Genomic DNA, 27,584 nt, shown 5'->3' with positions numbered 1-27,584 from the left:
AGTCCATCTAGATCATCACATCGCCTATTTGTGGCACAGCAAAACACTGCTTTTAGGGTAAGGTCACACGGGGAGATTCGGGGAGATTTAGTCGCCCGGCGACTAATCGCCTCTTCTTTGGGGCTACTAATCTCCCCAAACTGCTTTCCCCTGCCTTCCACCTGCTAGAATGAAAAATCACCAGCAGCATGGCACTTGCGGGCTTCGTTTTCCAAAGTTGCCTCATGAGGATACATCGGGCGACTTCTGAAAATGTAGTGCCGTGAGTGCCATGCCGCTGGCGATTTTTCATTCGAGCAGGTGGAAGTCAGGGGAAAGCAATTTGGGGAGATTAGTCGCCCCAAAGAAAAGGCGATTAGTCACTGGGCGACTAAATCTCCCCGAATCTCCCTGTGTAACCTTACCCTTGGTGTGCTTCTGGACTGTCTGCAATCTTTATATTGATATATGTTATCCCTGGCAGTGGGAAATCAGTGTGTGCCTGACACTGCAATGAGTGATAAAGCTTTGCTGTGTTTATATGTACATAGATCACTACAGGCGGGGCAAACCCTTAGCACTTGACAATCTCTGTCTTTTCTTTCCCTTGATCTTCATGAATCCTGTCATGACTCTCTTATGGACGCACCCCTCCCCCTCCTATCTCCTCCCATTGGGTGCATTTGCTGTCACTGCAGATTTTATCCAATAGGAGCAGCGATGGCTAGACAGCTCTCCTAGCAGGACGCTAGACCTCTCTGCCTCTCTGCTAAGGAAACTTTGGAGTGGGTTTCTTGGCTGATGGTTACGACATGGAGAGCACAGGCAGCCAGTACAGAGATGGGCAAAGCCTTAGCTTTTACATACAAGATCCAAAATCAGGGAGAATGTACAGAAGAGGCAAGCTTCTTGGAAAGGTAATAACATCAGAAGTCAACAGAACACCTCTTTTGTAATAGTAGCCTATAACAGCTTTAGAACTGTGTAATTGTAAATAGTGATGTGTAGACCAGGTACGGTGTGTAGGCAGAGTGGGTAAATCCTAACATTTCTGCCAGACAGGGTAGTAGTTGCTGATGTGTAACTTCCAAAGCCATTGCATGTTGTGGTTCAGCAACAAGTGGGAAGCCAGAAGTAGTTCGAAAAGGCACATCTAATATGTATTTATTGGGATAAATTACATTCTTTATGGCTGTATTTTACTCTGGTGACAACAAACCCACATTTTTTCCATGTATTTGTTGTGTTAGAGCTACGTGTGTCCCGCTTGAACCTCTGTAACCTGATTAATTAGAGAAACATGTTAATGACTACATTGCTGGGCAGTAGCTAAGCAGCTTGACAGGCTCTGGAATGAAATAAGTGGCAGAAATGACATATTTGTGAAATCAGTCACAGTTTGTCCAGATGAGGCTGCTGTCAGGCTGCAGGCTACAAGGTGTATGTCATCTCCTGTTATTTTCATTGTTCTTATTGTCTCCTGACCTTAGGGTGCATTTGGGAGGTGCTACAAATTCACAGATGTGTCCAGCAGGCAAGTGTTTGCTGTGAAGATGATCTCACACGCCAGGAAGATTCACAAATGTCACAGAGGAGAGGTGAGGTGAAAATAACTCACACATATGCGTCCTTTTGGCTCTAGCATAACAGCAATTCTGAAATATCTGTATAACAACACATGTGCTTGTATAAAAGTTAAAAAACAAAGTTAAACTCCAATAAAAAAGGCGGTTCAAAAACACTATACACTCCATATATGTAATACGCTGATCATCCTGCTCTCTGTGCCCATATCTCATGTTTCTGTGACTATGTTTTTATGTTTTAAAAAGGCTAAGAATGAGATTGAACTTCACTGTGATCTGAAACATAGAAACATTGTGCGCTTTTACCACCATTTTGAAGACCAGAAATACATGTATATGGTTCTGGAGTATTGCAGGCACAAGGTTTGTACATTCAGTTTTCTTACTGTAGATGACAGATTAGCATAACATAGTGTAGCCTACTAGCCTAATTGCTGAGTTATTTTTAAGTTGTGGGTCTTCAGTTGTGTATCCCTTGACAGTGAACAGTCATTTGGACCAGGCTTTTTATGTAAATGAAGTAAAGAATGGATAGTGATACAGCTTGAAGATACAGATAAGATGTAGTGCCGCTCTGTACATTTACAGATACATTTAAAGAGATATTGACACTATTTTTATAAATCCCAAAGATCCTATTACCTTGGAATTGGGATTGCTGGCTGCCCACTTTCCTCAATGAAAACGTATGAACTTGACTTTGGAAGTGCTCCTTAGTGAGTAGGGCCATGTATTTTCAGGACATGTATACTGTATATACTTTGAAATTTGTATGGATGCATTATATATTTCTATATTTGATTTAAGACAGATATATTTCACTCACTTGTAGTTTACTTTTTATTTGTCAGTTTTTATGCTACTGGTTAGGGCTAACAATTGGTGCTGAACAATTCTGAAACCTTTTTTTGAGTAGAAATATGTGAATGGTATCTAGCTGTCATCTACTGTATCTATCTGTCTGCCATTCTATCTCTTTCGTTCAAACCAATCACCGTCCTACTGTATTCAAGTATTGCCTGAATAGATTCAGGCAATACTTGCTTAGTGCAGCTTTTTATGTAGGTTCATAAGTTTAAAGGGGTCTTCCACCTAAAAACTGTTTTACTTTTAAGTATCTTTCCAAAATACATGAATTAAAACCTGTCAACAGATGTAACATTTTTGTAAATGTTATTGCTATTGAAAGGAGCAATTTTGTATTTCTCCCAAAATTTCCCCTTCTTTCCCCGACCACACAATTGCAATATTATATAATAAGATTTGTCAAGGACTTCCAATCCCCAGTATACCTTGCATTTTCTATCATTAACAGACTTACTAAGCAGAAGACTAACAGGATTGTGCAAGGCATTGGAGTCTTGGCTGGAGGAGGGCTGTGTTTCTATAGTCTGGCATGCTGAGAAGGCAATAGCAAATAACAAATAACTTTAAAACTTAAACATGTCAGTTTTGGGTGGACATCCTATTTAATGTGCCTAGTATATATTTTCAGTTCAAATCTATAACAAATATAATTTTTCCTTAGTCTCTAGCTCATATCCTGAGAGTACGGAAGCTTCTCACAGAGCCAGAAGTCCGATACTACATGAAGCAGATACTGCAAGGGCTTCTGTGTTTGCACCAACAAGGCATTATTCACAGGGACCTAAAGCTTAGTGAGTGGCATGTTTAGTACTATTTTTCCGTAAACCAAACTGTGGCAACTCTGCTGTTCTGGGTGACACTAAATCACTAATAGGATGACTGCTATTGGAGTTGTCATCTTGTCATAGTCTACAGGGGAGCAAATTGGTTCATATAAGTGGGATTCTACAACTATGAGGGCCTGCATGCTGATACATTGTGTAACAGTTCTCGCTATCAGACTAACACATTTATTTAATCCAAATGCTTTATTGAAGTTAAGTGATCAGTATTATTAATTATTGGTGAGCATATAGTTTATGATATAAATAGATTCAAACAAATGAGATGTCCAACACGTGCGCTTGCACCCGTTCTATATAACTAATAGCTGAGTTCTAATGCTTTTAAAGGGGGTTTAAAAAAAGAAGTACTAACATGGTCTACAGGAAATCTACTGCCTGTTGATAAACATAGCACAGGTAACAAAATCCAGCCAGTTTTGTGTCAGGCTGTTCCTTAGTATAGTTACCCCTTCCATGAACCCTCTTCCACTCACTGCTCTCGGCGAGACATTTTAGAAATTAAACTTACAGTTAAAAATATAAAACTCAGACATGGTTTCATAGAGTAAGTGCTTCTGCCAGGAGCAGCAGAGGATTATGTGTGAGCTGTTCTACTAGCATTCCATTCTTCTGTCTGCATAAGGACATCAAGCTTGCATATGCAGTCTGACATGTTAATGATTAGAACTTAGTCCGGAATGTAGTTCCAAATATAGATAGGTAAAGCAAATCAATAGTATAATAGGCACTAATGTTGCACAAGTGCAATGTTGTTGCACAATGGGGTTAACAGCAACTTTTCTTGCGTGCATTCCCTGGTACACAAGTACCCATATACTATATTTCCTTTTAGCAATTGGATTCCATCAATCTCTCTCTTAGAATGAGTGGGTTAGCTTTAGTGCTGCAAGAGATCTTGTAATTTTCCCTGCAGTGTTTCCCAGTGACTTGCAGCTATGCAAGTTTCTAGAGGAACTGCTCTGTATTTAAGTGCAGCTACAGCTTTTGGCCAGTGCTGAAAACCCGTTACCCGTTACTGACTGTAACACTTGGTTGGCCCTGGCAATGCAGACAATTACCATAAACCTTCCCACATTGTCAGCAGGATCTCGTCCCTCAACCAGCCTCAGCAGTGGGTCCTACCACTGATGTGGCTATCTTAGAATTGCCAGAGAAGAAAGAAATTAATTTAAAGCCACAACCTTTTCTAATGGCCCCCAAGACATGCAAATTGACCTCTGATGACTGCTATTCTATTTTACTTCAAAAGAAAATTATGCTTCAATTTTCAAATGAACATGTCATTTTGTTATTTGATAGGTAACTTTTTCATTGCAAAAAACATGACTGTGAAAATTGGGGATCTTGGATTAGCTACAACTGTGGAGCAGTGTGAAACATTACCTGGGTAAGCAAAGAGTTCACTTTATGACTGGAGAGTCTTGTTGGGGCATAATGTAAATAATTATGTGGTTTTTTTCATAGTGTTATATGTGGCACCCCCAACTACCTGTCTCCTGAAGTCCTTGCCAAGAGTGGTCATTCATTTAAGTCGGACATCTGGGCCCTTGGATGCATCATGTGAGATGATCTCTTTGGCCATACAATTTTCTAAGTTAGTATGTTGTTGTATAGAGCTTTGTGAAACCATGGGAGGAAAATTAACTAAAAATGTTCCTGGCAGAGATATCTCCCGCCATAAATTCTGTAATGTTATGTTTTTGACACACTGGAGAAAAATGTGTATAATTTGAGTGATACAGTAACTGTATATTGTATTGAATATATTTCCTTATGTAATAAGGAATGTGGGCACAGAAATCAATTGCATAAAGGACATTGATCAGTATAATTAGTTAAGTGGATTAAGGAACATTGCCTTGACTAGGAATCTAGGAAGAGGAAATGTGTCTAAACCATATAAAGACCATTGTGGAGTTTATTACAGGTATCTAAAAATATAAGTGCTGTAGGCATTTCTGCATTGTGTCTAAAAAAACTCAAAATGTTTTATCCTATAAACAAAAGAGAAAATATTTTGTATTGTATAGAGCCATTTATGGGGAACCAGAAGTCCACTTGGGCCATCAGCATTGAAAGTCAACTTCACAATTAGCCTAGTTAAAAATAGCTTTTTAACATTTTCAGACAAATATTTATTGCGGCATTGGTTTTTTTTTTTAATATTTATGGTAAAATATCTAACTGTGGGGCTGCATGGGGCTGCTTTTGGATGTAATAACAGCACTATAACCCAGTGGCGTAACTAGATGTTACTGGGCCCCACAGCAAATTAATTTTAGGTCCCCCAAGATATCCAGTGTTTGTCCTGTTTTACCAATATATGCTCAAATTGCTCATCAATGAGAGCCTCATGGGGCCCCCTGTACCTCCTGGGCCCCCCTGCAGCCGCATTGTCTGCTTCCTCTGTAGCTACGCCCCTGCTATAACCCTTTTAATTACACACCTTTTCACATAATACTAATGTTCCTAACTTCACACAAGGCATTTTGCGAGGGCAGAAGTTATTGTTATGTTTTTACAGTGGTGCTGATAATGTAAATATCTGGAATAAACCCATAATGATAGGACTTTATCCAGGCACCTACTGTTACTTGTTGTATGGGTAGAGTCCTTACAAATAAAACATCTTCTGCCACTAAATACAGACTAAAGCTGGCCATACTTAGGGAGATCCAGTTCAATGAACCAATGCAGCCCTCAATCCAACAGAATTTTTAAACCTGTACGATTGACAACTGCCCCATACACTGCTTAATAAGATGCCTACTTAAGCTGGGCATATAGAGCGGATCTCTCCCCGACATGCCTACTTTGAGGTGGTTGATATCAGGCTGATCCGATCGTGGGCCTTAGGGCCATACGATCTGATCACATTGAGGACAATATGGGAGGTTGGATCGAGGACCACATCAGTGAACTAATGCAGTCCTTGATCCAACATGATCGACATCTGCCCGACTTTCAGCGGCTTATATCTGTTTGTGTATGGAAACTTTTATTCTACCAGGGGTATGACTTGCTTTGTGTAATGCTATACTGTAACAACAACAAATGCTCTGTAACATTTTTGTCACATATAAAAATTCACATCAAACCATTCCTAATCTTTGATCTATAGTGTTTCCTGTACATACTGCTAAATTTTTTTCCTGTGCAGCGCTTTTAAATTTTGTAGAGGTTTTTGAGGTATTTGTATTTTTTAGCGCATTATTTTCCGTTTTTATTTGGATCTTTCAATAAATGTCATGAAATTCGTAGTTTTAGAGATTGTGAGTTTAGTTGTGGTTACAAAAACCTCTAAAATCCGACCTTTGATAAATAGGCCTCATTGTGTATAGTATAAATGCTTTGAAGCAAAAGCAGGCAGTATAATTAGTATTGGCAAGTAAAGATTTCTTTGTAGTGGTAATTTGTCTTGAACATGTACAAGGCTTTCTTTATGTATGATTGCATTCAATTTTCTTTCTCCTTGCAGGTACACAATGCTTACTGGCTATTCCCCATTCAGAGCTCGCTCACAAAAAGAAATGTACTATTTCATTCGGGAAGGTTTCTTCCCAGTACCTGCATTTATTTCTCTAAATGCTAGAAGACTTATAATCTCTTTACTTGCCAGCTGCCCAGATGGCAGACCATCTTTGGAGGAGATTTTTGATAATGATTTTCTTACCAAGGTAAAGGTTAACAATCCATGTTTTCAGTAATTTGAGATACGGTGCAGTAATTACTAGCCACATAACAGCATATGCATTTATGGCGATGGCTTAATAGAGTAACATTTTTTGTAAGAGCAAAACGTGACAAGAAAGAATTTTTGGCACGGCAATGATTTGTGTTTTTGTTACTGCTTTGTATAAAAACTACAGAATATTCATAATTTGGCCCCTAACACTTTCTTGTTTTTAGGGCTTCACTCCAGAAAGGTTGTCATCAACTATGTGCCACACAGCGCCAAACTTCACCTTTACAAATCACCTCACCAGATTGTTTAGAAAGGCTGCAAATGTGTTATACAGAGGAGTATTCCAGAAGCCTTTCTGCACAGGTATATGCAGCCCATTCCTATGCAAGTAATGCTGACACTGGCTAGTTATAGCAACCAGTATTTGAACATGTCTGTATTTTGTTACAGATTGTTCAGTTCATGGAGATGAGGGGAACTCTATCATCATGCCTATAAATACCCCCACGCCCCTGGGCACTAATAAGGTAAGTAAGATACACTACTAGACACATTTTTAGCCAAAAGTAAGACACACTATCTAATATGACATCTTCAGCCAAAACAATTCAGAGAAGCAATGTCAGCACGATAACTATGTATGTTTTAATGTTAAAGCCTAACATTCCAATGATTTCCTGGAGTAGTGTAAAGGTCACTCTTATTGGACTCTAGAGCTATGGAAGTCTTTCCTCTGGAGAGATAAATTACATTTCACCATCTGGCAGTCTAACAGAAGATTCTGGGCTTGGCATATGCCTACGGAACAATAGCTGTCTGAATACATAATGCCAAAGGTAAAATTTGGCAGAGGAGATAAATGGTCTCAGGCTGTCTTCTATTGTTATTGCTAGGGCCCCTGGTCTCGTTTAAAGCAAACCTTAAAGGAGAAGGAAAGCTACAGAGGCATTTTATTGCCAATAGATTAGCTGCAATAGTGCAAGTTAGAATGCTATATTTAGTCTGTAGAATGTTTTACCATACCTGAGTAAAAAGCTCTAGAAGCTCTCTGATGTTTAGGATAGCAGCTGCAGTATTTGCTTGGTGTGACATCACTTCCTGCCTGAGTCTCTACCTGCTCACTTATATCTCTGGGCTCAGATTACAGCAGAGAAGGGGGGGGGAAGAGGAGCAAACTGAGCATGCTCTGGCCTGGGGTAAGGCGTTTTAAGTTGAAGGCAGGAAGTCTGAAACAGAAGACCATGTGTACACAATAGAAGGAAAGAAATTCAGTGTTTCTTTTGACAGAGGACAAAGCAGCATTACTTTGAGGGTTTACTGGTATACTTAGGTGGACCTTTCTGATAAGGCTTCCTAGTTTTAACCTTTCCTTCTCCTTTAAGACTACAGCGTACAATGACAAGCTTGACAATTCTGAGCTTTCTTCTATGCAACAGTTTGAGGAAGGCCCTTGCATGTTAAAATACAATAAAATCCCCATGAACAAAATGAGGTCCATACAGAATTGGTTTGCTGAGATGGAAGTGAAAGAACTGGTCTGCACACCTAAAACACCTGTTGAATAAATTAGAATTCTGACTGCAACACATGCCTGATCCCCAACACTAAGGGGCCCATTTATTAAACCTTTTTTTTTTTGGTCAACCTTTTAAAGGGGAAAACTCAATTTTTTTGTGGAAAAAAACTCACATTTTTAGAGATCTATCATATACCAGAGCTGCTAAAAATCCAAAAATACCCCATCTCAAACCTGTAATGGCAGATGTCCCCAAAGTTGTTTCTTGACATCGTGATCTTCACTGGATAATAATAATCCAAAAAAGTTGAGTATTCGGAGCATTAATCATACGATACGAACTGACCCTCAGTTTTATCATGACATTTTGTGTAGAGCTCAACAGTGTTCAAAAACTTTTTGATGTTTTTTTCCAGGGAGAAGAGCCTGAAGACTCTTTCAGATCTTGCTCTGAGTCCCTCATTGTCCTTATGAAAGGAAGTATGAGTCCCAGGAGAATGTCACCTTCTTGTGAGTTGCTTTCTTTTAAAATTATACTTGCCATTTTGCTTTGTGTTTTGTAAAAGCACTATTGCATATTTAATGAGAGTGAAAAAAGTCATTTATATTCATCTGCTCCTAAACCTAGTTGATTTTAATTAGTGGGGGCCTAATTAATATCACAAACATTCTGTGCTGTTAAGAAGAACTCTACCAACAGGAATTCTGCACCAAAAAGGCCTGCAGTATGAGCAAAATATACTGTTGAAGTGACCTTAAGCTGCATGAATGCCAAAATCTGATAAAAAAAAAATGCATTTGTTTGTAGCACAGACTGATATGACTGACGAGAGAGTGGTGGAAGACATGACTGTTCTGCTGCAGAAGTGTCTACAAAACATTGTGCCAGGTGAATATTAGATTTAAAGAGATGTACAGTATATTGTATTTTTTTTTCATACAGGGCATTTTACTAACACTTGTTATTCTTACAATGCTATTTATGTTTTCAACTATTTTTTATTAGATGTTTGATAAACATACTTATGAAACATGATGATTAGTAATTTAAAGAATGTGGGTGGGTATGGAAAACTGCATTCATTGTGAATTATTGTCATTGTTTTAATAGCTCAGTTTGATTTGGTAACATGAGCAAAATGGGGCTCTCATTGGCATCTATGTGCTTTTCTTGAGGAGCGACAGCAAAAAAGTACTGACCTACTATGTAAATCAATGTGTACTACAATTTCTCAGCTATTTCAGTTCCTCTTGTACTTATCACTCTGCTTAGGTGTGCCGTGTACAGTATTCAGTAACTATATAGCTGTGTCTGTGAGCAATTCCTAAAATATGGTAATTTATGTTTTCCGACTAATACTGCAGCGAACTGTAGGCAGTAACCACTTCTAGGATGGCTAATGGCCACCCACATGCTCACATAGATTTCAATAGTTTTTTATTTTCTGAACAAGATACTTACTGATGGAATACACGTTTCCTTTCTTGGTGTTAGTTTATCATTAAAGATTTACTATCACTGCTAAATAGAGATTTAGTTGTGCATTTCGAGGATGTACCAAAACAGCTACCTACAGGGGTCAGACATTGCTGAAGCATTTTTTGCATGCTGGATTTCTTGCTTACTGTAGGCATTTGTATGCATGCATCATCATGTGATAGCCACCACAGCTAGCTTTGACTTTGATATGGTAGTGTGAGAGTTCTCTGGGTCAGTGTTTCTGGCAATTCTCATTTTCACCGGACAGTTTTTAAAATGCTTATTGTCTTAAATTATTTGGTGGGGTTGTTTAGCTTCAGGGAGATGTTTGGGGGCAAAAACTAGATGCACAATGCAGTCTTTCAAATATCTTCCTGTAAATTCTGAGTTAAAAGTGCTTCGTTATGTAATTGACGTATCCCATGCTCTCTACCAATCAGGTCTCTTGGATCCTAATTATCAAGTCGCGTGTCCTATCCTTTGGGTGACAAAGTGGGTGGATTATTCAAACAAATATGGCTTTGGTTACCAGTTATCTGATGATTGTGTGGGAGTACTTTTTAATGATGGCTCACACATTATTTTTAATCCACACTTACGGTAAGTAATGGTAGTACTTGGAATAGCACTTTGGCAAAACTGAGAATTCTTTAGTATGAGGCTGATCATGTACACACAGATTTTTCATATTATTTTGACTGAACTCTAAGACCTGTGCATGTGAGTCACTTCTCATATCATCAGTTTGGATAGTTAATCTTTGGTGCATCACACTAGGAAAAAACAAACTGACTGATGACATTAATATATGGGTTATCAGACTACAAATCACCATTGTGGTTCAACTAGTCAGCCTGTGGGTTCATCTATGTATGTGGATACTTTGCTCTGCTAAACAAGTGATTCTCCAGCAGATCTGTTGTTTTCCATGATCATGGTTTTTGTCAGCTGTGTCTTTTGGTACAAGATGTAGATAGGGATGAATTGTATTCAATAGCTTTACTGGTTTGTTGAGAAAGGTCAGAGGTGCAGCACTTTACAACTCTTTTATTCTGCTTTCAGAAAAGTTTGCTATTCTACGAGCTCAAGTGAACATGTAACTTTCCCTGAATGGAGTCCACCTTGCAGGATGGATATAAAGATGAGAATTCTCCAATTCTTCTGTGAATACATGCAGGAAAAGATCATGGAGGTTAGATGTGAAGATAGGGATGCTAAATGAAAATAAATACATCAATATCATAGTATGTAGAAAATTTCAAACTTTCATTACAAGTTCTGTAAGAACACAGCTTCTATTCTTCGACTGTTCTAACTGCTCTAATTCTGCAATAGAGCAGGGTTTTATTTGAAACAGGCAGGGCTTTTAAATGAGGTGAAGAGAAACACAACTGAAGAATTCCTTGTTCTTCCACTTTCTGCTACAATGTAGGTAGTGTTATCGGCTGTACTGTTTTTGTGCAATGCATGTAATTTATATTTAGCATAATAAGTAGAATGCAGAGGACTGGCATAACAGAGTCCCTGGAGGGTGACATTCTCTTGGTGTGGAGTTGCCACAGTAAATACTTTAATGGACTCCTGTGGCTACAGTCTCATGATGAAGTTTCAGTTGAGACATATTAATGCTACATAGGGTTTTTTTTTATTACACCAAGCTTGACCAAACTCCCCATCCACAATTTTAGCCTGTTTATCAAATTATCAGCTCCAAACAGTCGGGTCGGGCAAAGCCTAGAAAAAAATAGAAAACTCCAAATTTTTCACATTATCAGACGAAACCCAGCACAGATAACAATATCTTCAAACTGTAAAAGGGAAATCTGCCATTGGCTTCTATACGACATTGGCAGATTCAAGATGACAGATTTTTGGATTCAGACTTTTATCAGCTTTGGGGTATAATAAACCCTAAAAGTTTGAGGGGTTTTTTTCCCAAAAAAATTCAAGTTTTCCCCCAAAAAACACTGACCAGAAAAAATTGGGGTTTAGTAAACAACTGCACTTGAATAAATAGAGTAGGTGGCACTCTGGCTAAAAAAGGTTGTTTATAGCAACAGGTCACAGACCAACATCCCCTGACGCGTTTTGGGAATAGTTCCCTTAATCATATGCTTCTGACAGTATTCTGACTTTGTATGTTTTTAGTAAATAAGCCCCAAAGTGTCACTTCAGCACCACTTCCCAAATGGGAAAAATGTAATCGACAAACTGTTTCTGGTCCGAAATGTAAGGGAATACTGAAACATTCAAATAACTGAATTAAAGGGATCCCTCAAGTCTTTATTTCCAGGTCAGTGTTAAAAGACTATTTTATGGCTAAAGAACCTATCGCAACCAACCAGCTTGCTGCAGAGAGTATAATGAAAGGTTGCTACAATAACACAAATGAAACATTGAGTCATTGATCTGTTAATCATGACACATCATGCAACAATGCTTAATTCAGCTTGAGATGCTGTGTTATGCACAGCAAAAAGCAACTCTAGAGAAGAGCGGTCCAACTGGAGGCCCACGGGTAATGTGACACTACTGATCACTATAGACTGCTGTATATGAATCATAATTTTAATATAATCTGGCCCATAGATTTTTAATATGTTGACTAAAGAGAAGGACATTGTTGCCATTGATGACAAACATTGGTTTAGCATGCATTGTTCATGTTGAAAGAAAACTGGCATTTGTAGTGGTACATAATTATGTGTAACAATATAGCAGTGAAAATGATGTATTTTACATTATCCATTTAAATTATTCTGTACAGCAGCACACCCTTTTTTCCAATTTTAGGTGTGAATAGATTCATACCATATAATTATAAAATGTTTAACCTTGTTGCATTGTTGGTATTTTTGAACACTTGATTGCGGCAATACTTGCTAAACTAGAACTGTGTTTACTGTCTGCAGGGTGGAGATGTTAGGGCTGAACCCACTCTCACCGTCAGGACCTTATGTCTCCTGCATTTTCTGAAGACTGATCAGGCACTATTGATGATTTTTAGCAATGGAACCTTGCAGGTAACAAATACAACTCTTCAATGGCCACATGTTATAAAATGCAGCAGACTTTTTCCTTATATGAAGGAAATGGCACTTGGTATTCAACTGTATACTGGTGAATTTTAATGCACTAAACACAGAACAAAAACTTTTTTCACTTATTGTAGGTGTGTTAGGCTCTTGTAAAGATATGCTATCTAAAGCTTGGTGTACAGGTATGGGGTCCGATATCTGGAATTTCAAGAAACACTCGCACACCCTAATCAATTGGATAGAGAACACCTGGTGCACAGCAAACAGGAGGAATCGGCCACCTCCCTAGAATACTGGAACAAAAACTTCACTGGCACACAGGATATTTCAAGCAGGAAAAACCTTGCTAAGTATTTATTGCAGCATGCAACGTTTCGGGGTTACCCCCTTTGTCATGCTTGACAAAGGGGGTAACCCCGAAACGTTGCATGCTGCAATAAATACTTAGCAAGGTTTTTCCTGCTTGAAATATCCTGTGTGCCAGTGAAGTTTTTGTTCCAGTCCGATATCTGGAAACCTGTTATCCAAAAAGCTCCGAATTAGAGAAAGGCCATCTCCTATAGACTCCATTTTATCCAAAGAATCTAATTTTTTTGATTTCCCTTTTCTCTATAATAATAAAACAATAACTTGTACTTGATCCCAACTAAGATTTAATTAATCAATATTGTAGGCAAAACAATCCTGTTGGGTTTATTTAATTTCAATTATTTTTAAGTAGACTTAAGGTATGAAGATCCAAATTACAGAAAGATCCCGTATCTAGCAAACCCAAATCCAAAGCATTCTGGATAACAGGTCCCATACTTGCACTAGTTTTTAATAGCAATGAAAAGTCAACGTTTCCCAAAACAAAAGAATTTGAAAAAACGAATTCCCCCTTCTCAAGTAACTTGAAAGGAGAATCAAACGTATAGAGGAATCTTAATTTTGATACCTTAATATTTTCTTTAACAAAGCCTAATAATTTATAAACATCAGTGTCCATTGTACATTGCTGATAAGACAAAGAAAGTAGATGTATTTTAGATTAATCAGTGTTCTTTTGTAACAGGTGAATTTTTACCTTGATCACACCAAGATAATCCTAAGTAGGACAGAACAGAATTACCTACTGACCTTTATTGACCAGGAACGTCAAAGCTGTACAGTTCCTCTGCAGTTTCTGAAGAATGGCTGCCCTACACTGATAGCCCAGCGCATGCAGTATGGTCTTGAATTGCTGCAAAATCTGCAGAGGACCTGAGCAGCCATCATGCCACATCTAAGGGACTTGTGTTTGAAGCATGGACATTATTGACTTCATTTTCTACTATTCATTCAAATAGCCACTGCTGATACTTGCTGTTGGTATGCAATGTAGAGAGCATATCCCTGCTGTAAGTCATGAATGTATACATTACAATGTTACCAGGAAGTGCTGACAGTATTTAAAGCTATGTGATTATCTTGATTATCTCAAGGATAATCCATTGTCAATAGGTGTGGTATTAAAAGAGTTGCTCATGTATATGAGGTATACAGAGGCTTGCATGTTGTAGATTACTGTGAATTGGCCTCGTTTCAAAACTACCAGTCATCCCCTTTAGAGAGGATCACTTGTCACATAACCCAAGTGCTGATATATATGTATTATTTTATCAAATGTATCCACTTGTGTCCGATGACTCTTTGAGAGAACTGAGACCTAGCTAAGTTCGGTAAAAGGAGAGTTCATTTTTACACCAAGATGACCCAAATAAGTCCACGTATTACTGTATGTTGTGACATTCAAAGGTATGCATATAAACGAAACCTATTTTAAGTGTTACTGCATCTGTAAATGAACACTGAACTAAAATACAGGACGCTTCTTTTGTATAACAGCTAATGTTACATGCTCGTCCCTTAAGTGAGTTATTTCCAGTTCATGGAGAGAACGTTGTGATTATTTTTTAACGTTTTGTTAGGAGAAAAAAAAATCAGGTTTATAATGAAGAATTGTTAATATTGTAACTTTTTTTTACAAAGCAACATTTGGATGTTTTAAACAGTTTTGTCTCTATAGGTTTTTATTAGTTGTAGGAATTAGTTCCCATTACATAGATAGTAATAGTTTAGTGGCATGTAAGAGCCAACATTCCCAGATATGTTTTCAATAAGGTCTTTGTTATTGGGAGGGGGGTCTGGCTTTTTTTGTGGTAAAATGAATTATAATAATATATTTGTACAGTTATGGGACCTGTTATCCAGAATGCTCTGGGGCTTTCTGGATAACAGATCTTTCCATAATTTGGATCTTCATCCCTTAAGTCTACTAGAAAATCATGTTAACATTAAATAAACTCAATAAGCTGTTTTTGCCTCCAATAAGGATTAAATATATGCAATTATGAAATGCATTAAAGTTTATGGGCGACAATTTTTTTTTGACACGTGACATTCTTTTCTCCCATTGGAGTCTATGGGCGTCATTTCCATGGCGAAATAATTCCTCGGAAAACCTTTGCTCATCCCTAATCATACATTAGTTTGGATCAAGTGCAAGAGAAAAAGGAAATCATTTTTAAAAGTTTGGATTATTGGATAACATGGAGTCTATTGGAGAACGCCTTTCCTGAATTCAGAACTTTCTGGATAATGGGTTTTCTGGATCCCATACCTGTATATAACAACTTTTCTGATTTGTCCATACATATTTTTTTAAATAAATCTTTTTTAAGAATTGAGAATGCTGTCTAAATTTGAAAATAACTCTTCATTATGGTACCTGTATATTCTGAATTCAAATTTACTGCTAAGAAGCAGAATTTTGAACCAAACTTGATCTGCAGAAAGCAAACTAACACATATGAAAATGTTTTTGGGTATTTTAGAATTAACAAGGAACATTGCTCTCATCCTTTGGTTGGCATGTGTGGTTTCCTCCATGTTTCTTGGTTTTGCACTAAATAAAGCGAATCTATTTAGTTTAAAAAAGATGTGTTTTATTGCCAGTTCTGTTACCTAAGGGCTTCGATGTAGGAAGATATTTGACCAGTGATCGAGGGCTACATTGGACAGGAAATTGATTTAAATAAAATGGATGATATTGGTTTTCTCTCTGCACCTTTAGTACCAGAAGTAACATTCTATGACCTGGTAAATCATTGCTGAAAAATTCTATGTAAAGCACTGTATAATAGTTGCCTCTTTATAAGAACGATATAAAAAATATCAGTCTGCTGCAATGGGCATTCCGAGTGTACGCAGGAGCGGCTTTATCTGCATTGTCAACATTTGTTTGGAAAGCATCGCAGATTTAGGGCACAAGTCAAACTATTAAAAGGACATCAGAAAATAGCAGAGTAGATAATCACACTGCCCTTATCATATTGTTCACAAATGTGGAACACATAAAAGATTCATTAGAAAGGTATCTCTTAAAAGTAACATGAGTTTCTGTGTCTGTTGGTCAAGGGCAAAGCTGGAGCCCATGTCTTGAAGGGACAAGTCTAGTCACAGCAACACTCTACAGCTGGCAGTAGGCAATCCTAGCATGTGACATGCCTTTCTGTGAATTATGTGTCTGCTGGGCAAGTGCTACTAGCTCTCACTAACATTCCTATCTGAAACATGCTGGAATATACAAGTTCTAGGAATTTAAATCTGCCTAACACAGTCCCTGAAATAACTGGTTAGTCACTGAGATGTCATGTGCCTCAGCTCATTTCTTTATATAAACCCAAGCAAAGTAAGCCAGACGACTGCTCCGTGCTATAAACACGTCTGCACACAAGGATGCTCTCAGAGACACAAATACCACTTGTGCTTCACATTAAAAAGGTCTTAACCTCCTCTCCTTAAAATTACAGGCGATGAAAAATGATCCATGGCTTTAACACAGTTGAATAAAACAGCGGGCAAATTCTTTAGTATTTGGAAGTGTTAAAAACATGTTAAACTATGCTATGCTGGCAGCTGGGGCAAGTATTTGCTGGACTTCGTGCCCTGGAAAATGAACAGTTCTGACAAAAAGATGTGCTGTTTGTCTGATTATAAATGTGAAAGTGAACTTGCAGCCTGGACATATACCTTCCTGTTTTACCTATGCTTGGAATGCATTCATCAATGTTGATTGCTTGCCTGAATAATATATTTTGGAACTTATAATGATAAAGGCAGCATAAGTGTAATGCATGTTGTACATTCAACCATGACACAATCTTTTACTGTGGAGAAATACATTTGAGTGTGTAAAGGTGTGGCATACAAAATCACGACTCTCCATCTATCACCCCTATAATGCGTCTCCAGCTGCAGCTGCCCAGATAGGGAAAATAGTACTGATGCTGACAGCTGCGTAACCATGCAGGCTTTTGCCAGGAGCCACTACCAGCTTTGAAAATCCAGTCTGGCAACCATTTTTTATGTATATTTTAAAAATATAATAGTTTATTCACTTGTTTTGACAGCTTTCTTAACAACTCAGTCATAACCGAGAGCTCTGATCACTATATTGTTTAAAGAAATGGTCTCAAGCTGGGATCCAGGAACAATCTTTGGTAGACTCTCCAGAATCCTTAGAAATATGTATTAATATTAATGAATTGATGAGTAGTTTTGTTGCATCTGGTCATATGCCATGGAATGCCAGAATCCGATAGGCCATTGATAGGCCGTTGTACTCTGTGAATGAATGACATCTTAAAGGAAAACTATACCCCCCAAACAATGTAGGTCTCTATTAAAATTTACTGAGTAAAACAGCCCATGTGTAAAACCCTGCTTCATGTAAATGAACCATTATCATAATAATATACTTTTTTAGTAGTATGTGCCATTGGGTAATCATAAATAGAAAATTGCCATTTTAAAAAATAAGGGCCGTCCCCTGAGATCGTAAGATTCACTGTGCACACATACAAACCACATGTAAGGTCACATGAGCCAATTAACAGACAGAGTTCTGCCTTTTGCTTCTTCACTTCTTCCTGTTACAGTTAGTGTTGTAGTATTTCTGGTCAGGTGATCTATGAGGCAGCACACGAAATGGTGGCTCAAGGCAAGAGATGTAAAAGGGCAATATTTATGTAAATATATATTCCAGTTTGGTAAGATTCTTTAATATGTCATTCAATTTGATATAAACTATCTTTTGCTTAAGTATTCATTTTGGGGGGTATAGTTTTCCTTTAAGGGTAAAGGATCTGTTATTCAGAAAGTCCTGAATTACAGAAAGACCATCTCCCATAGACTCCATTTTAACCGAATCTTTAAATTTTTGTAAAACAATCTCCTATTTCTTTGTAATGATAAAACCGTACCTTGTACTTGATCCTAACAAATATATAACTAATACTAATTGCAGGCAGAACTATTCTGTAAGTTTTAATTCATTTTTAAATGATGTTTTAGTAGACATAAGATGTGGTGATCCAAATTACGGAAAGACCTCTTACCTGGAAAACCCTAGGCCCAGAGCATTCTGGATAACAGGCCCCATACCTGTATATGGAGAGCAACGTTTCAAGATGAAGACAGGAAAAAACTGCTGCTTTTTTTCATAATTTTGGTGTTGCTGGGTGCAACTAGGAAATAGAATATGTAGGACTGAAGAAAGAGGTAATAGAAACCAACTACTAGTACAAAGAGAAATGGATTGGATAAATACTCTAAAATACAGCTGTTGCACTCACTATATATGTTTTAAACTGTTTAACTGTTTTAATACTTTATTTAAATCTACCTGCAGGACTAGGCACTGAACTAATCATTTTTAATGTCCTTTTTTTCTGATACTCTACCACTTTCTACTAAAAAGGGCACTTTTTTAATGTGTGGGAAACGGGGGATGGGTAAAGGTCAATGTCTTTATACTGTGTTAAATTGAGAACCTATGGCAACTCTGTGTATTGCTGTGGATGCACTGTGGTTTACCAGATGTATCGGGATAGAACTGTATTGTAATATTTGTTACTCAATATGACGAGGAAAACATAGGGAACATAATAATAGTGATGCAAAGTCATGACTAAGACAAGAATCTGAAGAACGACAAAGACACCATGTTATTGTTATCTGTTTAAGTTTTATTGTTAAAACTGAACTACTTACATGTAATGTATGTTAACAGGACCAAACATTGTATCTACTACAGTCGTGATAACTGAATGTATGTTTGTTTCAATAAAAGAATTGTTAAAAAAAAAAAAAAGGGCACTTTTTAGCATACTATGTAAAACAATTAATGCCAGAAAAAGTGTGTAAAAATCAGTGTGAAATAAATGGCAATTTATAAAAGTGTGTGTTTTGCTGCCATAATGTTTCTACACATCAGCCCTTCCATGCTGTGGAGCTCCGTGCTCCAACAGCCCTTCCATGCTGTGGAGCACCTCACTCAGGCAGCCCTTTCCACGCTGTGGAGACCTGCTCTCCGACAGCCCTTCCATGTTGTGGAGCCCCGCCCTCTGATAGTTCTTCGACGCCCTACCACGCTTTGGAGCCCGTGTCGTGAATTAAGTGATCAGCTTAGGTATAGTAAACCTACCTCTCTCCCTGGCTCACAAAAGGAAGCTGCAATAGCAGGCCCATATGATATAATATTGGGGGCTGTTAATTCTATATACTTGCCCAGATACAGTGAACTGCCTCCAACCCCCAATAGCTATGTTAGCCGAGTGGCATGAAACTGCAAGCTTGTGCTAAGTGTATGGTAGTATTATTACTATTATTTTTGTTTTTTGCAGGTGCTATGGATTTTATGGAAACTTAAATAATAAAGTGAAATTAACCCCTTTCCCAGAGAGAATGCTTGCCAATAATCAAACGCCATGCCCCTTCCTGGACTACCTGGCATGCCGGCCACCCAACAGCTAGGGGTCAAGTGGGCAAGTGTAACCAGGCAGCCACTTGTCACTACTCCTGCCCATCAAGAGCATGTCTAGCTACCCATTGGCTACTCAGCCCAATAAACTCTGGCCATCGCCCCCCAAGGCAAGCATCCTGACATTGTTGCAAGCCACAGTCACTGTGAGAACTATTGTATGTTGGCGTTGTCTGCTATAAATATATATATACATACAGCATATGCTCACACCCTTAAATACTGTAATCTACATCTGGTCCAAGCTACAATAATCTGTCACTGCTTTATACTTACCCCTCGGTATCTGGAAACCTACTAGACATTCTAACAGAGAATTACTACTGTATATGTAGGTTCCATCTGCAGTAGCAGCGGATTGAGCATAATGTGCTGATTTCTGAAAGCAACACCAAGAATATTACTGTAGTCAGACTTTGTCCTATTCCTGACTAAGCCCCATGGGATTTCTGCCTTCCATGCTGCCTGAGTGACTACAGTGTGATTGACTGCTGTAAAACAGCAAATAAACAGTAAGAGACTAATATCCCCCAAAGCTAGCAGTATAGGGAGGAGTGAATGTGTATATACTGCCGCTAATAATCTTATGTAAAAGAGAGAGCTCTGTCACATGTTCCATGATAAACTCACGGGGGGGGGGGGAACTGTCTTAACACAATAGAACTAATTCTGCCCTATGCCCACAGCCTAAATGACAGTATGCAGCCTCTATAGGATATGATGACAGGGCAGCTGGAATGTTGTCCACATAAAAATATGACTAGTCTACAGGCTCAGTGTTACAAACACGAAACGCGTAAGGCAGAGGACACAATAAATCTTTTCTACTTTTCTACTATTTGATGGAAGATTGCCTTTATTTGAGCGCCTGCTCCAGTTTCTTTTACAATCATAACAACAGTCACTTATTGCTTGCTTCACATATCAGGGTTGCTATCCAGCTATTAATCAAACATTAGGCTATGACCCACAAAAAAAAACCAAATGTAAAGCTTCCTGTTTTTTAAACTATTGTTATTTAAAAATGTTGTGATGGCTAGACCTAAATAAAAGAATATTTCAGTGGTCCAGAACAAGTCAGGATATGGGGGCCCTCAAGCTTCATTTAATTCGAATAGATACAACTAGCAATGGGAATAGCTGACAATCCTCTGTTGCAAATGGAAAACTGTATCAGATGTTCCTACAAAGAGGGGAGCACAACTTAAAAGTATGAATTATTATACATTGGGGGGGGGGGTTACTTATAAAAATCTGAATTTATTTCATTATTTTCTGAAATATACTCCGACCAGATCCGCACAGGTTATTTCCCCTTATTTATCAATACATTTTTTTAAAAAACTTCTAGCTGACTTACCGCTGAAAAGCAGAAAGTGGTGTTCTGGCTATTATATTAGACATTCAGTTACTCCAGCCTTTATACATTACATTTTTGGCTAACTAACTATATTAGAAACATTTATTATTTTGCACAGCCTATCTATTTACCAAGTTTTTATTTTTACACTGAACTGTTCCCTAAAATGTTGTAAAGTGTTGTGTTCCATAACCCTGGTCATGTGTCTACTTCCAAGTCATTACAGATAGTGCTGCATGATAGTAGATCAGCTAGCATGGGGTGCAGGAGCATTAACATTAGCCAGTCCTTTACTTTGGAGAAATGCTTCTGGCTTTGGGTCACGACCTAGGAAGTTCCTTAGCATTTCAGTGGCATCCAGTGATCCCCCTGGCTTCAGAATACAGTTCCTATAATCTGCACCAACCTTAAGAATTGGAAAACAAAACATTTGATGCAAAATAAACATGAACATTTTACCATGTACAGTACTATACATCAATACATTAAATTGGAAGTGGCAATAACATTTGATTACAGTGCTATCCAGTTTTAATACAACAATCCTTGTAGAGACGATTAAAAACAGTAAGTGTTGCTTCAACAGCTTTTTAAAAAAAGATGCTATGCATTTTAATACAGCAATTTGACTGGCTAACACTAACACTAGTATTTTTAAATCCATTCACACTGTGTTTTGTTTGTATATGTATTCACATCAATTTGAATGTGCACAAAACACAGCTGATATGAATGTTTTTCCAGAATGTACACAGGATGTATGGCTGCTACACTCAAGTGGTTCAAAAGATGTTCAGACAGCCCCTACCTGGCCAAATTGTCTTGCCATTATGTGTATCTCTTAGAAAACAATACAATTGTTTAGTTTCAACATTTTGCACAGAGTCCCATTTGGGTTGTGTATATAACAGAAGTCATGAATATCCTGTAAATTATATCCTTATTAATGGTGCTTAGTGATGTCATCAGTCATTATCAGTAGGTGTTTTCACTACAGAATCACATATGCTTTTAACACAGTGTTGCTCAAGTGTATGAAATTATACATTTTAAAAACTGCAGTTGAAATTAGGAAAGTTTACCTTCTTGCTCATGATTCCTTCCTGTTTAAAACGTGTGTAGAACATGTCCATAGAATATACCTCACTCCATAGGTATCCATAATACTGAGCATCATATCCTCCTGCCAGATGTGCAAAGCTGGCTAGCATATTTGTACCTGGAAAGAATAGAACAGATTTAGACACAGCTTGTAGGCAAGCATGCACAAATGTAAGTTGCAGGCTTCATCAGTTTTCCCATTCCCATGTCCCTGCCACCCAAGAGTATGCAATTTCCTCACTACCATCACTTAAAGACCTTTTAAAATTCCAACATGTGAGCCACTAATACACTGGATCTGACTGAAGTGGACCTTATCCGTACCGTGATGTATTGAGTTTTCAAAACATTAAGCATTTGATGTTGGGGGTATTTGGTCTCTGATGCTGCCTTTTGTTCCCCTTTCAGTTGAGATAAAAAACTGCACTCTCACTAGCCTAGCTATTGCAAGGAAGGCTAATGAGATGTATACAGTCAAGGATAGGGTATTATATAAGTCAGAGCACTGCTTTGGGCTCAGAAACACTTCTCTTTGCCCAGCACAGACACATTATAGCAATGGAGGCAATTTTGTTGCTTTTTAGTTGTATAGTAGCTGAATAATTTCAGCTACTATACAACTAATTTTTTGTTGTATAGTATTATTAAGTAGTAGTAGTATTAAGGGCATACTTAAAAAGAGAGGGAAAAAAATGAGTCTCTCACCAGGTGTAGCTGGGATTCCAAGTATCTCATTGGATAACTTGCTATATTCCTCAACAGGATCTACGCCAACCTGTGTGTGCAGCACCTGATCTATCTTGGCAAGAACGATCTGTCGAAGGTTTAGGAGACCTTAAAGACAGAATTAAAAGCCACATGACAAATAAAATAACACATATATAATTGATTGTCAAGCAAAGTTATGCACTCTCAGACCTTGTGTGTATATGGACTCAACTTACAAAAAGACTGCTTCTTACCTGTGTTTGCCAGCCGGGATTTTATAAGATGCTCCAATACCTCTTTAGGAATTGCTTGACCAGATTTGTAATGTTGTGACATACGTTGCAAAGATTCCCTTTCCCAAACCCAGTTTTCCAGCATCTGAGAAGGAGCTTCTACAAAATCTCTCTCTACACCTGTTCCACTGAACAGTACAAATTCTGCCTGTGCCGCAGACAAAAACATTGTTGAAATATAAGAAACATACTTCTTACACTAAAAATGGCAAAGTCGCTTACCTGAGCACATAACTGGTGCATAACGTGTCCAAACTCATGGAAATATGTCTCTACTTCATCATGTTGTAGTAGAGAGGGAGCATCTTGTGTGGGCTTAGTAAAGTTGGCAACCATAGCAGCCACAGAGATCTGCCTGGTGCCATCAGGCAGTAAACATCCAAGCTGGAGCCCAAAGCATGCTGCATGTGAATATTTCCCTTCCCTATGGAGGTATAAAGATTTAAAAAAAACATTTTTTTTTTGTTCCATTAATGTTTTTTAACTAAAAGACAAGAATGACTCACCGTGGATATAAGTCCAAATAGAACTTTCCTATGAGTTGTCCGGTTGTGGCATCCCTTACTGAGTACAAAGACACATCTTCATGCCAAACAGCAGCACCCTTTTCTAAGACAAAGTTCAATCCCAACAACTCCTGATATATGCCCAGGAGACCAGTAGTAACTACCTCAATTGGAAAAAATTCCTTCAAGAAGTTCTGATCCACATTGTATGAAGTCTCCTCAACTTGGTTCATATAATAACGCATATCCCAGGCATTGATCTGGTTATCAAAATTCAGCCCACGTTTTTTACACTCATTCTTCTTAAGTTCTAACATGATAGACCTTTCCTGCTCACCAAGCGGCTTCAATTTTTGAGACAATTCCTCTGAAAAAGACATTATATATTGTGAATGAAGGACCTATTTTCTACATTCATTGCAAGTTTGTAATGGTTTTAAAGCTATTTGTAAATTGACTTGCAGTTAAAGCTATAATAAACTGGGGGTCTCATAATCTTAGATACCATACAGTTATAATAATCACTTACCTGATACTCCAGTCCTCTTGTGCCAGTGCTCCTGTTCACTAAAAAATGCAACCAAGCCCAGGGTATTTCTGTAGCAACTTATCGTCACCATCTCCTTTGGCTTTTTCTATTTTTTGTTCATTCTGGCCCAGGCATTAACATGTACAGTAGAGCGAAAAAGCTGTACTTAATAAGCAAGTCAGCTGACCTTTTCCACTCAACTTGTATCTGCCTGGGCCCAGTGTAAAGAAAAAAGAAGTGGAAGTAGATCACGGTGAATGAGTTCCTACAGAAACACCACAGGCAGGTGACATTTTAAGTGAACAGGCACCACCCCAGTGAGTATACCTTTCTTTGTTTTTTACAGGGCACCTATCCTAGCAAATTTGTTTACCCTGCTGAATGTGCAAGCTAATAAACCCTTGATTGAGGGAAACAATACTAGTTTCTGTACAAAATGCCCCTAGCTACACAAGAAGGGAGTTCCTGCTGTGGGTGGCCATGTTGGGACAATATATGCGTATGTTGGGAAACAACACATCCCAGTTCAGTCATGATCATTCGTGTGATGTAGATTTGGCCAGCTCCCTCCTCCCCTTTTCCTTTATGTCACCTTACATCTCATTATGCACATATAAGTAACCAAACATGGCCACTACCCCTGGGAGATCCCTATTGGTGCAGCCAGCACATCACTTGCTAGAGGCATTTTCTGGCAAAAATAGTATTGTTCCTCTATAAGCCTGCACCTCTGGAGGGGGAAACAACTTTGCTACCATAAAGGAACGCTTTAAAAGTAGCATCTATCCAGCGGATTAGATTCTCAGCACTCCTGACTTTGCCCCCTGACAATGTTGCTAGCCAGCTGATTAAATGGTAATTAAAAGATATGGAAGAAAATTGACTTTTGTCACATTGTGTTAAGAGTCAGGTCCAGAGATCAGAAAGGATTATATATTAATATAATATATACGGTATATATATTAAGTTGTAGTAATTTCCTTGTGTCGTATTATTATTGCCAATGCTCTGTATTTTCTTGTGTTCATTTTATATTCTGAGATTCTATGAAAGGACAAGGAAAGCTTGAGTGGCAGACCCCTGTTGACTTATGCCAGGGGTCCCCAACCTTTTTTACCCATTAGCCACATTCAAATGTAAAAAGAGTTTGGGAGCAACACAAGCATGAAAAATGTTCCTGGGTGGTGCAAAATAAGTGCTGTGATTGGCTGATAGCTCCTATGTGGACTGGCAGCCTACAGGAGGTTCTGTTTGGCAGTAAACCTGGTTTTTCTGCAACCAAAACTTGCATCCAAGTCAGGAATTCAAAAATAAGCACCAGCTTTGAGGCCACTTGTATATTCTTTCTATAACAAGAACAATGATTAGGTCTGTATATTTATATGTTTACATTATAAAATGTGTACGTTGGATACCTACCCAAAAAACTTGCCACAGTCACACTGTTCTTTGCCATATTCATCTCCAGAACAAAATCAGCATGTGTTTTAAAGCCAAGAATACTGCTATTTTGTTCCCTTAGTTGCACTAACTCTTGAAGTATCCTGCTATTTTCCTGGGAAAGGTGTGGAAAACAAGACAAAGTCACTCAAATGATTAATATTAATTTTAGGCATAAAACAATATACTCAAACCAACCTCTTTGCAACGGGAATTGAAAGCAGCTTCCACCTTCTGTCGAGTATTAGGAATAAAACACTTTTTCATCAGGGGGAAATAATGTGGATATTTTAATGTAATTTTTAACTTCCCATCACCTGCCTTCTCCAGGGAATTCAGAAAATCATCTGGGAGACCTCCTAGAACAACATATAGCATAGACATTTCAGAATTTCCACTTTCAGCTTAAGCTTCTCTTTATAGCTTGCTTTTTTCTTCTGACTCTTTCCAGCTTTCAAATGGGGGTCACTTCCCCATCTAAAAAATACATGATTTATAAAGCTGTACATTTATTGTTATTGCTACTTTTTATTACTTATCTTTCAATTCAGGCCCTCTTCTATTCATATACCAGTCAAAATCAATCAAGCTCAAATTAATGCATGGTTGCTAGGTAATGTAGACCCTAGCAACCAGATTGCTGAAACTGCAAATTGGACAGCTGCTGAAAAAAAAGCTAAATAACTCAAAAACCACAAATATTAAAATTAATGAAAAACAATTGCACATTACCTCAAAGGTGTAAAACACCTTTAAAATGTATAGATATCTACTGACTTGTGAATACCTTTATAGTATGCAAACACCATAAGAGTTAAGCCCTATTTATAAAGGTGTGTAAAATGTTTCACATCAGAAAACAGTATAAAAATTTCTGTAAAGTCACAAGGATTGGCAGAATTTCACTTTAACTGTGGAGAATTCTAGTTTCAACTTCATCAAGTGTGGCTTTATTCAAGCAAACAGTGTGATAAACAGTGGCAATCAAAGTGCAGTTAAGCCTACGCGTTTCGTGCCCAGAACAAACGGCACTTCTTCAGAGCTAAATTCGTAGCAGGTGAACTCCCCTTTAAATACTGTGATTAATCCACCCCTACACGTATGGATGCAATTAGTGATAAATTTGAATAAAATGAGTAAAATACCCATTTAAAAATTTGTGTATCTATCACTATCAAACCTGAGTCCCAATCATTAAAAAACACTACAAATCGTGCACCTATTGAGTACACACTATAAATAAATAACTAAATAATACCAATTGTGCAAAAACTAGCTCTGCTAGTTACTGTGGAAGGCTCTGAGAAAGCAAGGGGGGGAACCAGAGGAGGGGGTTCCGCTATGGGCACTAAGCACCACCTGGTAGGGGGCCTGGAAGGGACTGGGAAAGTTGGTCTGGGATGCCTCAGCCCCCCCTGAAGCATGAGTGCTGCTGAGGGTTGACTGCGGTGACAGAACCAGTCCCACAAAGGAGGTCTATCTACAGAAGACAGGTAGTCCTGCACCTGATAACACCCCATGTGCTAGTAACATCTTCAGTGTAAATGGGAATCCATCCTTCTAGGAAGCAGGACACTGATGTGATTGGTGTAGTGTATATATATATGAGAAATAGAGAACAGAAATATTAGTCTGTGTGGGATTCATCAGATCGACATATAATTTTCCAAGGAACCGTACCGAGTTCTTCCTTTGTGAAGGTGAGGAATGTGATATCTTCATTTAAATTCTTGTTGAAATCAATGGAGAGTGTACTCATCTTTTTCTTAATGGATTTAATTTTCTGAAAAGATAAATATACATAATC

General features: G+C 38.1%; 2 protein-coding genes across 5 annotated transcripts in view; one reads left to right on the top strand and one right to left on the bottom strand.

Moving 5' to 3' along the window:
• The first annotated feature begins 705 nt into the window (after nucleotides 1–705).
• LOC108712438 (serine/threonine-protein kinase PLK2) lies at nucleotides 706–15,242 on the top strand. Its single transcript, XM_018254654.2, has 15 exons — nucleotides 706–896; nucleotides 1,470–1,577; nucleotides 1,812–1,928; nucleotides 3,094–3,223; nucleotides 4,577–4,664; nucleotides 4,742–4,837; nucleotides 6,756–6,954; nucleotides 7,187–7,325; nucleotides 7,413–7,489; nucleotides 8,895–8,988; nucleotides 9,287–9,367; nucleotides 10,399–10,558; nucleotides 11,021–11,150; nucleotides 12,871–12,981; nucleotides 14,051–15,242. Exons 1-15 carry the CDS (start codon nucleotides 792–794, stop codon nucleotides 14,240–14,242), a joined length of 1,827 nt encoding a protein of 608 aa, XP_018110143.1. The 5' UTR covers nucleotides 706–791; the 3' UTR covers nucleotides 14,243–15,242.
• Nucleotides 15,243–20,678: 5,436 nt separating this feature from the next.
• thop1.L (thimet oligopeptidase 1 L homeolog) overlaps nucleotides 20,679–27,584 on the bottom strand; it is a 31,514-nt gene continuing 24,608 nt past the window's right edge. For all 4 annotated transcript variants that reach the window (XM_041568362.1, XM_018231884.2, NM_001087915.1 and 1 more), the window contains 9 exon segments: nucleotides 27,458–27,560; nucleotides 25,976–26,136; nucleotides 25,757–25,892; nucleotides 23,809–24,175; nucleotides 23,525–23,726; nucleotides 23,264–23,450; nucleotides 23,007–23,135; nucleotides 22,283–22,419; nucleotides 20,679–21,606 (listed from right to left, as the gene is read on the bottom strand). In XM_041568362.1, coding sequence (XP_041424296.1) covers nucleotides 21,448–21,606; nucleotides 22,283–22,419; nucleotides 23,007–23,135; nucleotides 23,264–23,450; nucleotides 23,525–23,726; nucleotides 23,809–24,175; nucleotides 25,757–25,892; nucleotides 25,976–26,136; nucleotides 27,458–27,560 — 1,581 coding nt within the window. In that variant the 3' untranslated portion in view covers nucleotides 20,679–21,447.

This window comes from Xenopus laevis, chromosome 1L (genome assembly GCF_017654675.1).
Source record: "Xenopus laevis strain J_2021 chromosome 1L, Xenopus_laevis_v10.1, whole genome shotgun sequence".
Taxonomy (NCBI): domain Eukaryota; kingdom Metazoa; phylum Chordata; class Amphibia; order Anura; family Pipidae; genus Xenopus; species Xenopus laevis.
This window is presented reverse-complemented; position numbering and strand designations above follow the sequence as displayed.

Bases quoted from the DNA above. Each gene is read 5' to 3' on its own strand.
- LOC108712438 (XM_018254654.2), top strand. From the start codon at position 792: ATGGAGAGCACAGGCAGCCAGTACAGAGATGGGCAAAGCCTTAGCTTT. The intron at 1,578-1,811 runs GTGAGGTGAAAA...TGTTTTAAAAAG, and splicing joins ACAAATGTCACAGAGGAGAG to GCTAAGAATGAGATTGAACT. The intron at 7,490-8,894 runs GTAAGTAAGATA...GTTTTTTTCCAG, and splicing joins CGCCCCTGGGCACTAATAAG to GGAGAAGAGCCTGAAGACTC.